Consider the following 13,896-nt stretch of genomic DNA (forward strand, 5'->3'; position numbering starts at 1 on the left):
CTGTCTTTTCGGGGAGATACATGCCTGGCTCCGCATTCCAACTGCTTGGTGTGCGTTAGGAGATCCAGCTGTAAGGCAGCGTAGATGCATTTGCAGCTCGGAGGAGGAGAGAGAGGCTGGGAACTGATGGACGGACCAGAGGAATAGGGTGTGTGTGTGTGTGTGGGTGGGTGGGTGGGTGGGTGGGTGGGTTTCGATTATCTGTGCCACTTCCGTTGCAGTTATAAGGATAACTCTAGAGAGGCTGCCTTGTTTTAAGGCTGTCGTCGCAACACCAAACAGCAGCACGGTGGCACCTTCAGAGGGGAGCAGATTTATTGCAGCATAGCGCACATCATCAGGGAGCTTATGCCATAATAAACGTGCCGTTCCACAAAGTGCCACAGCGCTCTGGCTCCTTCAGATTTCTTTCTTTCTTTCTTTCTTTCTTTCTTTCTTTCTTTCTTTCTTTCTTTCTTTCTTTCTTTCTTTCCTTCCTTCCTTCCTTCCTTCCTTCCTTCCTTCCTTCCTTCCTTCCCATTCACTTTTGCAAATAAATAAGCAAGCGAAATACCAATGATCACCATAGGACACTCAACAGGAAGGGAAAGCAATCTGGGACTAATAAAGGAAGAAAACCTAATTTCTGCAGATATGCACGCCAGGCAGGGGGAAAGTGCAGCTAGCCCCCCCCCCCCCAGACCCGTGGCGAAGTTTTGCACCTGCCGGGCTTTTGGCGACAGGCCAGCAGTAGCAACCCCCCTCCTCCCAAAAAAAGGACCGAAACAGCCTTTGGGAAAGGCCCTCAGCTCAGTAGCAGAGCACAGGCTTTCCACGCAAAAGGTCCAGGTTCTGTGTCCAGGGGAGAGCACTGCTTCCTAGGAACATAAGAAGGTTGTTCTGGATCAGAACCAATCAAGTCCAGCATCCTGTTCTCACAGTGGCCAACCAGATGTCCTAATGGAAAACCCACAAGCGGGACCCGAGAGCTCTCTTCTCCTCTGGTTTCCGGCAGCTGAAATTCAGAAGTGTTTGCTGCCTCCAGCCATAGAGACAGAGCACATCCATCATGGCTAATAGCTATTGACAGCCTTCTCCTATGTAGATTTGCCAGCGCTTTTGCAGCCATCCATGTTGGCAGCCATCACATCTTCCTGCAGAAGTGAGTTCCATAGTTTAACGATTCGCTGCACGAAAAAGTCTTTACTTTTATCTGTCCTGATTCTTTCTACATTCAACTTCTCTGGCTGTCCATGGGTTTTTCATGCTTTGAGGGAGAGAGAACAACCCTGTGTGTGATACCCTGGGAAGCTGCTTCCTGTCTGTGTCAACAGTGCAGACCTAGATGGACCAGTGCTCTGATTCTGTATATGGCAGCTTCTTGTGTTCTTAGGTAGCAGGCAAAAGGGCATCACAGCCTTTCCCAAGGAGATGTGGCTTTTGTCTATGAGTGTAGTCAGCAGTTCTTTGTTGTTGTTTAGTCGTTTAGTTGTGTCCGACTCTTCGTGACCCCCTGGACCAGAGCACGCCAGGCACTCCTGTCTTCCACTGCCTCCTGCAGTTTGGTCAAACTCATGCTGGTAGCTTCGAGAACACTGTCCAACCATCTCGTCCTCTGTCGTCTCCTTCTCCTTGCACCCTCCATCTTTCCCAACATCAGGGTCTTTTCCCGGGAGTCTTCTCTTCTCATGAGGTGGCCAAAGTCTTGGAGCCTCAGCTTCAGGATCTGTCCTTCCAGTGAGCACTCAGGGCTGATTTCCTTCAGAATGGAGAGGTTTGATCTTCTTGCAGTCCATGGGACTCTCAAGAGTCTCCTCCAGCACCAGAATTCAAAAGCATCAATTCTTTGGCGACCAGCCTTCTTTAAGCTAAGAACTTTAAGTAGTTCTTAGTCAAAGGCAAATTTTGTGGGGGATGAGCTGCTTTGTGGGTGAATGTACACTTGTGGTCTGTGTTGACAGCAATGAGGCTGTGTGTGGGCTACAAGCCCTGGCAAGCAGCCATACAATCCATGAGTGCGTGTTTGCACGTCTGTGTCATGGAGAGCACATATAGTGAAGCGTTCCTGTGTGTGCAAGCAGAGAGCGTGTTTGCATCCTGGCTCCCACCCAGACCCCTTACTTGAGAGTAAGGAAGGATCACAGAGTTGGAAGGGATCCCAAGGGTCATCTAGTCCAACCCCCTGCAATGCAGGAATCTCAGCTAAAGCATGACGGAGAGCCACCTAATAATAATAATAATAATAATAATAATAATTTATTTATTTATACCCCGCCCATCTGACTGGGTCTCCCCAGCCACTCTAGACGGCTTCCAACTAAATATCAAAAACAATACAGCGTCAGACATTAAAAACTTCCCTAAATAGGGCTGCCTTCAGGTGTCTTTTAAAAGTAAAATAGTTATTTATTGCCTTGACATCTGCTGGGAGGGCATTTGACAGGGCAGGCGCCACTACCGAAAAGGCCCTCTGCCTGGTTCCCTGTAACTTCACTTCTCGCAGCGAGGGAACCACCAGAAGGCCCTCGGTGCTGGATCTCAGTGTCCGGGCTGGATGATTGGGGTGGAGACGCTCCTTCAGGTATACAGGACCCAACCTCTGCTTAGAGGTATTTACTGAGGCAGGGAAGACTCAGCAGCAGTTGATGACTTCCTGCAGCTGCTCTACTCAGGCTAGAGGCCAAGGAAAGTGAGGCCAGCCAAGCGAGAAGCAGAGGTCCACATCTTAAGGAGTCAATGTGCAATTCATTGGAGGTTTTTAAGCAGGTGTTGGAGGCCCAATCTGTCATGCGTGCTTTAGTTGAGATTCCTGCATTGCAGGGGGTTGGGCTAGATGACCCTTGGGGTCCCTTCCCACTCTATAATTCTGTTATTCAATTAATCCCAAGATCAGGGCAAGGAGATCAGAACTACACAGTAGCAACAACATTGTCCCAATGAGATGGCACACCCAATCGCCAAGCTTTTAAAGACTGGGCAAAACACATTCTTTTCCAAAAGTCTCTTGCCGTGCAGGATTGCTGACCTTGTAAGATGCTCACTGCACCAGGAAGAATGTACAGTGGTACCTCGGGTTACAGATGCTACAGGTTACAGGCGCTTCAGGTTACAGACTCTGCTAACCCAGAAATAGTACCTCAAGTTAAGAACTTTGCTTCAGGATGAGAACAGAAATCGTGCGGTGGCAGCGGGAGGCCCCATTATCTAAAGTGGTGCTTCAGGTTAAGAACAGTTTCAGGTTAAGAATGGACCTCCAGAACGAATTAAGTTCTTAACCCGAGGTACCACTGTATCTGTTTCTTCTGACAGGAGGGCCTCTGGGCCCTGGGCCACCAAGTTGTGCCTCCCTTTTCTGACTCTGCTTGCTCCATCCCTAGCGGTGGGCTGACACCCTTCCCAGATTCTGTTGCTGCTCTCCTTTCCCCAGGAAGGAAGGAGCGTGGTGGGAGTCCTGCTTCTTCAACCGAGGCAGCCAGATCCTGGCAGGGAGATACAACTCCCTCCTCCAGCCTCTATTCCACAGCCTCACCTCCTACTCCACGCCAACCTCCTGTTCCCTCCTGTTCATCCATCCCAGCGATACCTCGGGACTCGCGGCATTTTGCATGCCAGTGCTCAGTTGGCTGCTGCCCACAGTCTGGGTGTCAAGGGCGACCTACCTGTGTGCTGTGTGCAAACGTTCGTGCAGGTGTGGGCACATCTTTTGCAGCAGGCGGGCGTAGCTCGCATCTAGCCTGCGGGCTTCAGCAAAGCTAGAGGATGACTGGTCGGATTCCAACCCAGCCAGCTACATTCTCTTCCCCCAGTCAGGGTGTGCATGTGCGTATGGAAAAGAAAAGAAAACATTCCGAGAAGCGGCGAGGAAAAAGGGTGGGAGCATCATTATAATGCGTGATGTTTTATTATGTTTTTATATATGTTGGAAGCCGCCCAGAGTGGCTGGGGCAAGCCAGTCAGATGGGCGGGGTACAAATAATAAAATTGCTATTTTACAGTGGTACCTCTGGTTGCGAATGGAATCCGTTCTGGAGCCCCGTTCGCAACCTGAGCAGAATGCAACCTGCGTCTGCGCGTGCGCTGGTTATGATTCGTTGCTTCTGCGCATGCGCGTGACATCATTGTGAGCATCTGCGCATGCGCGAGCGGCGAAACCCAGAAGTAACCCTTTCCGGTACTTCCGGGTCGCCGCGGGACGCAACCTGAAAACGCTCAACCTGAAGCGTCTTTAACTCGAGGTATGACTACTATTATTATTATTATTATTATTATTAGAAAATAATAAGAGCCTGCTGGATGAAGCCAATGGCCCATCTAGTCCAGTGTCCTCTTCTCACAATAACCAACCAGATGCTTGCGGGAAACCTGCAAGCAGGATCTGAGCCCAAGAACAACCTTCTTTGCTGTAATTCCCAGCAGTTGACATTCAGGAGCATTGCTGTCTCTGACCATTGAAGCAGAGCCGAGCCATTGTAGCTCATAGCCATTGACAGCCTTATCGTCCATGAATTTGCTGGATCCTCTTCTGAAGCCACCTAGGTTGGTGGCCATCACCGCCTCTTGTGGCAGCGAGCGCCAAAGTTTAACTATGTGTCACATAATGAAGTACTTCCTTTTATTTCCCCTGAATCTTCCAACCCTTCAGCTTCATTGGATATCCACAAGTTCTCATGTTTTGGAGAAAGGGAGAAGGATTTTTCTCTGCCCACTTTCCCCATGCCATGTATAATTTAAAAAACCTATATTGGTGCTGCCTCTTAACTCAGCAACTCAACTCTTAACTTTTCTCTAGAGTCCCAAACGCTGCAAACTTTTTCCGTGGGAGAGTCACTCCATCCCCTTGACCATTTTGGTCGCCCTTCTCTGAACTGTGGATCTCTTGTCACGCGAACATGGGATCCTGATGCCACTGCCCATACAGATCTGCTTTGTGCGTGTTTGCAGGGGCAGTGCAGTGGTGCAATTTAACCGCCTCCCGCCTTAAAATATTCCCTCTCAAAAGTCAAAACAACTGAAGCGGCTCATTAAAAAAGCAATTAAAATACATTTAAAAAACCCCAGCAAGGGCCACACAAAGAAGCACAACCACACCAAAGGATAGCTCAAGTCGGTAGAGCATGAGAGCATAATTTCAGGATTGTGGGTTCAAGCCCCCCATTGGGTGAAAGATTCCTGCATTTCTGGGAGTTGAACTAGGTGCTCCTTGTGGTCCCTTCCAATTCTATGATTCTGTGATCAGTTGGGGGGGGGCAAGACCAGCATCATGGCAACAGCAGAACAGACCAGCCCTCTTAATTCTTCCCAACCATGCAAAAGAAAAAGAAATCCAAGACACACACACACAAAAATCAGTAGTGCCTCAAAAGGTCAATAGCAAGGAGGTCAAGAGAAAACCCCAGGGGGGAGAGAGTTTGAAAGCCAGAGTGCAAAGGTCGGCAAGGATCTGTTCTGTGCGCTTTCTTCCCACCCCTTGTTTAATCCCTGAAGGTGTGGGGACACAGAGCAGGCCTTCTCGTGTGCAGGCAGGTTTTTACGGGAGGACACAATCTGCACATGCTCAAACCATCAGGCATGCACAGAATTGCCCTGTGCGTGTTGTCTGTGCGCCACACGGACATGACTTCCAGCAGATTGCGACGGAGCACAAGGGAGGAAGAACGGTGACGCGGTTCAGGTTGTGCTGGGGAAAGGTATTAAATATAGCCCACCGGCTGGGGGATAACAGCATCTTTGGGTGATGTTGCCAAGCGAGCAGAATCGAGACTCCCCTTAGATCTGTAGAGTTGGTGGGAGGAGAGCACACATCACTCCTGAGCCAAGACGTGCTCAATGCTAAACCTGCATCTTGTCAACATCCCCAGCTGAAAACACACAAAAGCAGGTGCTCTCGCTGTTCGGCGGCGCAGCAGAGAACTGCAGAAACCCAGGATGGTTTTATCACTGCTGTTCTCCGCTGCCTTCCTAATAGACGTCAGTTGTAAAGAGCAGACAGATTCCAGATGGAGCTGCAGCAATTGCGGAGAGGTGCTTGGGAGATATTGGGGGGGGGGGATGGGGAGAGGGAAGGAGGGGGAAGGGCGAGGAGGAGCATCCAGGCCAGAGAGCTGAGGAACTGCAGGATCAAATGCTGGAAGGGACAGATCCTGGGCCTTGCAACCAGATTAGAGGAGCCAGAAATATCAGAATATAATCTCTGCTGTTTTAACAACAAAAATGTCTGGAGGAGGGATGCAAAAATACAGCTAAGGATGGATGAATCTGTCAATTCCGGCTTCTCCTTTTTGTTCCAATCTGATAAGCACATTTTTTTGCAAGCAATTCCCCCACATTTTTGTATGCTTCTCCCCCACAAAAATATGCATTTTTATGGGCAATTCCCCCTACCATGAGCATTTTTGTCCACTTTGGTTCGAGAGGTGCACCGTTTGAAGGATAGCTGCGTTTCAGTTCACATAGTGGCTCAAGAAGTGCAAATTAGGCTGTGTCTCATCAAAATGCAAACAACAACGAATTTCTTCCTCCACCCCTACCCCCGCCATCCGTAGCCAGGACACCACTGCCGACTTCGTATTGACTCGAAGAGAGCACGGAATGGGTGACCGACCCATGCTTGCTGGTGCATGCAAAGCCTAGTTGCATCTCCTCTTTACCAACCTCAGCTGTGCCGCTGAAAATAATTCTGGTGCGCTAGCCTGGGACTTGGGGAGGGATCTAGATAATTGGCTTCCTCTAGGCACACCTGCAGCTGGCTGGCTGCTACCTTCCCAATCACCTTGCCCAGGTCCTCGAATGGACTGCATCACTTCTAAGTGGAGCGTTTCAAATGTTCCCTGTGCAGGAAAAGGTCCCTGCAATGAGAAAAGCAGCTCAGCGTGCAGGGGCTGGCCTTTGTCCCTGATGTGCTATGCTTGTTCCTTTGGGGTGTTGCTTGCTTTTTAACAGGGGGAGCATTCAGAAAAGGGGTGCAGTATGAAATGGTATGGAGTGTTCTACCACCTCCTGCTGTTGTGAGTCCACACACACACACACACACACACCATTCTCTTGAGGCTGATCGCTTTACCTTTTGCCAAATTTTCTCCCTGGTTTTTTGGGGAGTGGGTTACAAGAGAGACTCCATTCTCTCCTCATCCCTTCTTTAAAGTCAGAACGTTGCACCGGAATAACGCTTTTTACAGCTGTGAAAGAACAGTTTGTTGTTGTTGTTTACTATCTATCCATCTAGCTATCTGTATAGTATAATGGATACTGCCTATCCATTATGTATGTACACACCCACGTACGTATATAATTTTAAGCATTCGCCTCATGTGTTTGTTTATTTGCTTTTAAAGCACAGGGAACAGGGGAGACGGGCTGGGGGAGATACAAGGTGGAAAGGTGGGAAGCAGGGAAGAAGAAAATCCATTTGTTTGAAACCCCCCTTGTCTTTCTCTCTCTCTCCCCGCTCTGCACAGATAACAAGGCCCAGCCATGCAGTCCTTCCGCGAAAGGTGTGGTTTCCATGGCAACCAGCAGAACTACCAGCCGGCATCTTCGCAAGATTCATCACGCCTGGAGAATTACAGGCATCAAAGCCAGGCCGGGCCGCACTGCGAGCGTCAGAGGATGGTAGCGAAGGAGTACTACGGCCAGCAGCAGCCCCAGCCGCCGCCGCAGCCCCCCCTGCCTTACCAGGGGTACGGGGAGAACAGCACCGTGGAGAAATATCACAGGGGGAATAAGCAGCTACGCAGCCAGCAACTCCCAGGCCGGCCGGCATCCTTCCCAAATTACGCTGTCCAAGAGAACAGTCCCTATCCGGCCCGTTATTCCGGAGAGGAAGGCCTGCAAGCCTGGGGGTCACCGCAGCAACAGCCGCCTCCGCCGCCGCAACCCTTGCCAGGAGGGGTGGCTAAATATGAGGAGAACTTGTTGAAAAAGACAGCCGCCTCCTCTGGCACCAGGCAATACCATGAGCAGGCCCCTCAGCTCCCATTCCGAACTCACTCCCTGCACCTCCAACAGCAGCAGCAGCAGCAGCAGCCCACCTTGACCTACCCCAAGCTCCCGAGACAGAAGATCCAGAATGACGTGGCCTCCCCCATGTCGTTCCCGCAGGGCGCCCACTTCACCCAGCATTCCCAGTCGTTCCCGGCCTCCTCGACGTACACGTCCGTCCAGAGCGGGAGCCAGGCCGCGCATTCCTACAAAAGCTGCAATGCTCCCTCAGCGCCACCGCAGCATGAAAGGACTCTGGGGAATGCCGCCAGCCTGCCCTCTGGGCAGCGGGTCCAGGGCCTACATGGCTATCAGCCTAACCGAATCAGCTACGACCAGCAGCAGCAACAGCAACAACAGCAGCAGCAGCAGTCCATGCAAGGAAGACACCATGCCCAGGAAGCCCTTCACTATCAAAACCTCGCAAAATACCAACATTACAACCAGCCGGGACAGAGCTACTGTCAAGCCGATGCCCCTGTGCGGACTCCAGACCAGTATTACCAAACGTTCAGCCCCAGTTCCAGCCATTCCCCGGCTCGTTCGGTTGGTAGGTCTCCCTCGTACAGTTCAACGCCTTCCCCGTTGATGCCCAACTTGGAGAATTTCCAATACAGCCAGCAGTCTCTGAGCACGGGGAACTTCCCAGCCAGCCTCTCCGACCATAGCCATTTTATGCCTTTGTTGAACCCTTCGCCGACCGACGGGGCGAGCCCGGATGCCCAGCCGCCCGCAAACTGCAAGAGCATGCCGAAGGAGAAGATTCCTGAGAACCTCCTGTCCGATCTCAGCCTGCAGAGCCTCACGGCGCTCACCTCCCAAGTCGAAAACATTTCCAACACCGTCCAGCAGCTTCTCCTCTCCAAGTCCACGGGGATGCCCCAGAAGAAAGGCATCAAGAACCCGCCAAGGACCCCAGAGCAGCTCAAGGGTCAGCACTGCAGCCCCGAAGGCAACAGTTACTCTGCTGAGCAGGCGGGGACTCCCCTTTCGGACCCCCTGAGCACCCCGCAGTCGGTCCACGCTGAAACCCAGGATGGGGATTACCTGAGTGGATCTGAGGAGCAGCTGGAAAGGAGCTTCCTTTACTGCAACCAGAGCCGCAGCCCAGCTCGCGTCAACAGCAACTCCAAGGCGAAGCCCGAGTCCGTATCCACGTGCTCGGTGACTTCTCCGGACGATATGTCCACCAAGTCGGACGATTCTTTCCAAAGCATCCACACCAGCTTGCCGCTGGAGAGCTTCACCAAGTTTGTGACCAACGAGAGGGATTGCCCCAGACTGCTCCTCAGCGCCCTGTCTCAGGAGGAGCTCGCCTCTGAGATCATCGGTTTGCAAGATGCTATCAACGAGAAAGCAGACAAAGGCTGGGCCAGCCCCCCTGCTCCAAACAAAGACCCTGACAAATCCCCTTTCCACTTAGAGAACCACAGAACCTGCCTGGATTCCATGGTCAAAAGTCCGTGGTCCAATCAGGGGGACTCAAATGCCCTCGCTGAGCCCTTGAAGTTGGACAAAGCTCTGGGGGGGAATAACGGGAAGAATTTCACAGAGGAAGTCTACAACAACTCCCAGGTGGTGTTTACAACAGCAGAGACGAAAAATACCCTGAAAACGACCAGCTCTGTGGGCTACAATTCCAAACCCAACATCTCGGCTGCCACTTCCAGCTCCGAGGCCACGAGCTTCAGCTGCTACTCAAATGCCACGGCCAATTCGGTGGGTTCTGAAAACGCCATGGAGAACTTCGACTGGCCGGACGAAAACCTCAGTGACACATGGAAAGAGCTGGGGTCGAGCCTCCAAGGATCAGACCTTTCCAAGAGTTTGTTCTCTGGCAAACTGAGCGAGACGTCCGAGGAGAAAAAAAATGCTTGCTGCCTGAGTCTCTGCGACGCTGAGCAGACGCCCCAGCAAGCAGAGGGCTTCGATCAGCCGCAGGAGGCAAGCAAGGGAGAGAATCTGACTTACGACGAGGCCACCAGAGCAGACAGTGAGCGATGGCTGGAAGACACCACCAGGCAGTCCTGCTCAGGAGGAGACTTCAGTGAACTCCCCATGATGTCCTCTCCAGACCTGAAAGAATCCGATTTGGAACCTGAAGAGTACTCCTCTTTGTGTGAACTAGCGGCTTCTGAACAAAAGTCTTTGACCTATGATGCTTTTACACCTAAGCCAGCGGAGAACGCCCCGGCCCTCTCCCTGCAAGACACGCCAGGTTCAGCAGAAGAAATGGCAAACGCGGCCGAGAAAGAGAGTGCCACTCCTCCTTCGCACTTATCTGATCAGTCCGTTATCCTCTTGGGCCCAGCCGTTGGCACAGAGACAAAAGTGAAAAGCTGGTTCGAATCTTCCCTGCACCACTTGAAGCCTGAAGAGGAGGTGGCGGGAAGTGAAAACACCCTTCCAGATAAGGCAGAGACGCTGGCAGCTTCGCTGGTGACTAACCAAGCCTCTCTTGAGCAGGTGCCAATAACCTCAGAACCAACATCTAGGGGCAAGAGCCTTCGCAGCAAGAAGGTCCACTGCAGGCTGTCAGGAGGCGAAGAACCCGTCCAACCCATGTCAAGCCCATGCACGGGCAACCAGGCAGCTGGCATGGTGGCCAGCAAATGCCCAGGTCCAAACAACCTGATTGAAATGCCAAGTAAGAGCGCCCATGGCCAAACTCCCCGGTTTCCAGCAGAAGGCTTGCCAGCGAGGATGTGTACCCGCTCGTTCACTGCGTTGACTGAGCCCAGGATGCCAGATCCTTTGGAAGGTGCAAAGGCCTCAACCCCTCAAGAGAAGTCAGGCAAGAAGACAGCGTGCGTCCTGAAACAGAGAGCCGCTTTCAAGGCTAGGAAGGCCAATGGCAAACCTTCTCCAAAGCCCAGCAACTCTGCTTCCCCTCCGGTCTCAAATTTGGAACAGAGTGAAGACTCTGGTCACAAGGCGAAAGAAGCCGATGGCGTTGAAACGGAAGCCAAAGACCAGCAGTCCATGATCCTTCGTTCCAGGACCAGGACCCAGGAGGTCTTCTACAGCAAGCGGAGGAGAGAGAAGAGTGCCATGGATGCAGGGCTCAAGGAGGGCAAGCCACCCAAGAAGGTTCTGCCAAACAACCACTTCCCCGGTTCCTTCAAGGTCAGCCCCCAAAGCAGGTCTGAGAGGGAGAGCAAAAGGCTGGCACTCCCGAAAGCCAGGCCTGGAATGGGTGGCAAGATGTCCGAGCAGCCGCTTCACAGCCTGAAGAGGAAGTCAGCCTTCATCCCACCGGTTCCTGCGAAAAAGAGGAACTTGGTCCTGAGGAGCAACAGTCACAGCGGCAGCAACGCCAAGGACGAGAAGCCGGAAGCTTCTGCCGGCCTGTTCAAGAGGATGCCTCTGGCCAAAAAGGCGAAGGCTAAGCTTTCCCCTAAGAACTCCTGCGAAGTGGTGCTCAAGTCCCCTCAGGTGAAGGAGAACCCCGACGTCTGCATCAAGATCACCTCTCGGGCCGCCTTCCAGGGAGCGATGAAGACGAAAGTGCTTCCCCCAAGGAAAGGCCGGGGCCTGAAGCTGGAAGCCATCGTCCAGAAGATCACCTCTCCCAACCTGAAAAAGTTTGCCTGCCGAACAGCCACCGTCTCCTTCACCGTCCCTGCCGCCACCTCCCACAGTAATCCCCTCAGCCCGTCCCTGCCACCGGAGAGGGAGCAGGCCTCAAAGAATGCAGGCGCAGCCCCAGCGGCGGGGGAAGCCAGGCCATTAAACCAGGCCTTGTCACAAAAGGCTCCCGCCGCTCCAGCAGCCGAGCAATTATGCAGAAGCCCGAACAACAGATCCTTCAGAGGAAAACTAATGAACAGTAAGAAACTGTCCTCCAACTGTTTCAAGGGTGAGGCCTATTCATCTCCCGAGACGTTGCAGCACAGCGGTGACGGCATGGCTGCCAGCGGCACCGGCCTGCTGCCCAAGAAGAGGAACCGAAAAGGGAAAGTGGCGGCCTTCCGAACGGCCAAAAATAGCCTGGAGAAGTGCCCTCACCTGAGCCCTGCTCTGCTTTTTGCATCCAGAGAAAAGGCGGCGGCTGCAGCGGCGGCAGCAGCAGGGAAAGGCGAGGAGGGACAAAGGGAGGCGAAGAAGCCAAAGGCCGAGGACAAAGGCTTCAGCAGCGCCGAGAGCTCCGAGGGGAGGTCCTCGCAGGCCCAGACCAGGGCCCAGAAGCAGCGGGCCAACCATTCCAACTACAACGGCTACACCAAGAGACAAAGGAAGCGGCTCAGCCGCCGCAAGGCCCCCAGCGTGCCCTCGAGGTGCAAGAGCAGGACCAAGAGGCGGCACCCGCAACAGGCTCCCCTGCTGAGCCCGGCCGAGCCCGAAATCCGGCTCAAGTATGTGTCGTGCAAGCGGCTGCGGTCAGACAGCCGGGCGCCCCCCTTCTCGCCGTACGTCCGGGTGGAGAAGCAGGATGAGTTCGTCACCACCTGCACTGTCGTCAACTCTCCCGCCGAAGAGGCCCGGCTGCACAATAGCGAGCGCTCCTCCTCGTCTCCGTCTGCCCAGGCCGGGCTTTCGGGGGCCGCATCCCTCCAGCAGCCGCGGGCCGCCCTGCCTCTGTCGTCCACCATGCACCTCGGCCCGGTGGTCTCCAAGGCCCTCAACGCCACCTGCCTGGTCTGCTGCCTGTGCCGGAACCCGGCCAACTACAAGGACCAGGGGGACCTCTGCGGGCCGTACTACCCCGAGGACTGCCTTCCGAAGAAGAAGTCGCGGCTGAAAGAAAAGATCAAAGTGGAGGGGCTGGGCGAGGAGCCTCCGTCTCCGGCGGAAAGGCTGCTCAAAGCGACAGATAATAATTGTGCAACTAGTACGCCGGGTGGAAAGCCGCCAAGGTTGGACAGTGGCGCTGACTCAGCGAAACAGAGCGCTCTCCGCTCCAGTTCGAGGGGGATGTTTAGGAAACTACAAAGCTGTTACTGCTGCGATGAGAGGACAGAGGGAGAGGAGGCGGCGGTGGCGGCAGCAGCAGCCGCAGCCGCCGAGAAGCCCAGGAGGCACGAATGCGGCAAAGCGGAGCCGCCACCTCCGGACCCTGCCGGGGACACGCAGGAGCACTGGGTCCATGAGGCCTGCGCTGTGTGGACAGCTGGGGTTTACCTGGTGGCGGGAAAGCTCTATGGACTGCAGGAGGCAATAAAGATGGCTGCTGACGTGGTAAGAGTCCGCCCCTTAGCGTAAGCTCCGCTTGGAGCAGGCCACGGGCGCAGGCGCCGACAGAACCGCCTGCCGTACGCCAAAAGCCAACACCGCTTTGCAAAAGCAGGAATGACAAGGTTTGGGGTTGCAGGGCTCTGGGGAGGTGGTCAGGGCATCCTGACCAAGAGGCCAAAGCTGTATGATTTGGATGTGTTTGGTTGGGCATTTGGTTCCTACTTGGAAGTTACGGGGAAACCTTTCCTGGAAGAAGCACAGTAGCCCAGTCAAAAGTCTGATCTGTCTCACCCCAATGCTGCCTCTTGGCCAACTATAAATTAGTCCTAGAGGGTTGCAGGGCCCTTGGCTGCTTTTGCCGTTCAGTCTACTTTCAGTCAGGTTAATTTTCATGCCTGGGATGAAGAGGTTTGTTGTCATGCCTGGGTAAGGAGAACGCTTCTTCATCAGATCAAGTGCCAGGGGTCTCCACATTTGCCTTGGGTAGTTCCCCATCTTTTCCCAGCAGACAATGGGGCCTGGGTTTCTTGCTCCCTGCAGAGTAGATGTGCCCCTTTGGATACCCATTGCTTAGCGGGAGCAGCATACTGGGGAGGAACAGGGTCCATGTGTTTGCAACAAGCGATTCCCCCCAACACTTGAATCGAATATTGCGTCCCAGGATAAGATGGAGCCTGGCACCATTTTGAGCAGAGCAATCTATGCCTCCCTGTGTTGCTGTTTGTGTTTAAGAAATATGGTTACTCCGACAATGACACCCCCATA

At 53.4% G+C, this 13,896-nt stretch overlaps 1 protein-coding gene across 4 annotated transcripts in view; it reads left to right on the top strand.

Moving 5' to 3' along the window:
* Positions 1-13,896, top strand: part of RAI1 (retinoic acid induced 1) — a 217,599-nt gene that overhangs the window by 188,187 nt on the left and 15,516 nt on the right. For 3 of the 4 annotated variants that reach the window (XM_083474672.1, XM_083474673.1, XM_083474674.1), the window contains one exon: positions 7,434-13,134. In XM_083474672.1, the coding sequence (XP_083330798.1) occupies positions 7,450-13,134 (5,685 nt within the window). In that variant the 5' untranslated portion in view covers positions 7,434-7,449. Of the gene's footprint in view, positions 1-5,621; positions 5,651-7,433; positions 13,135-13,896 lie in introns of those variants that run through there. The other variant, XM_083474675.1, reaches the window with a different exon arrangement.

The sequence above is a fragment of the Podarcis liolepis genome (genome assembly GCF_965112155.1).
Source record: "Podarcis liolepis genome assembly, chromosome: 14".
NCBI lineage: Eukaryota > Metazoa > Chordata > Lepidosauria > Squamata > Lacertidae > Podarcis > Podarcis liolepis.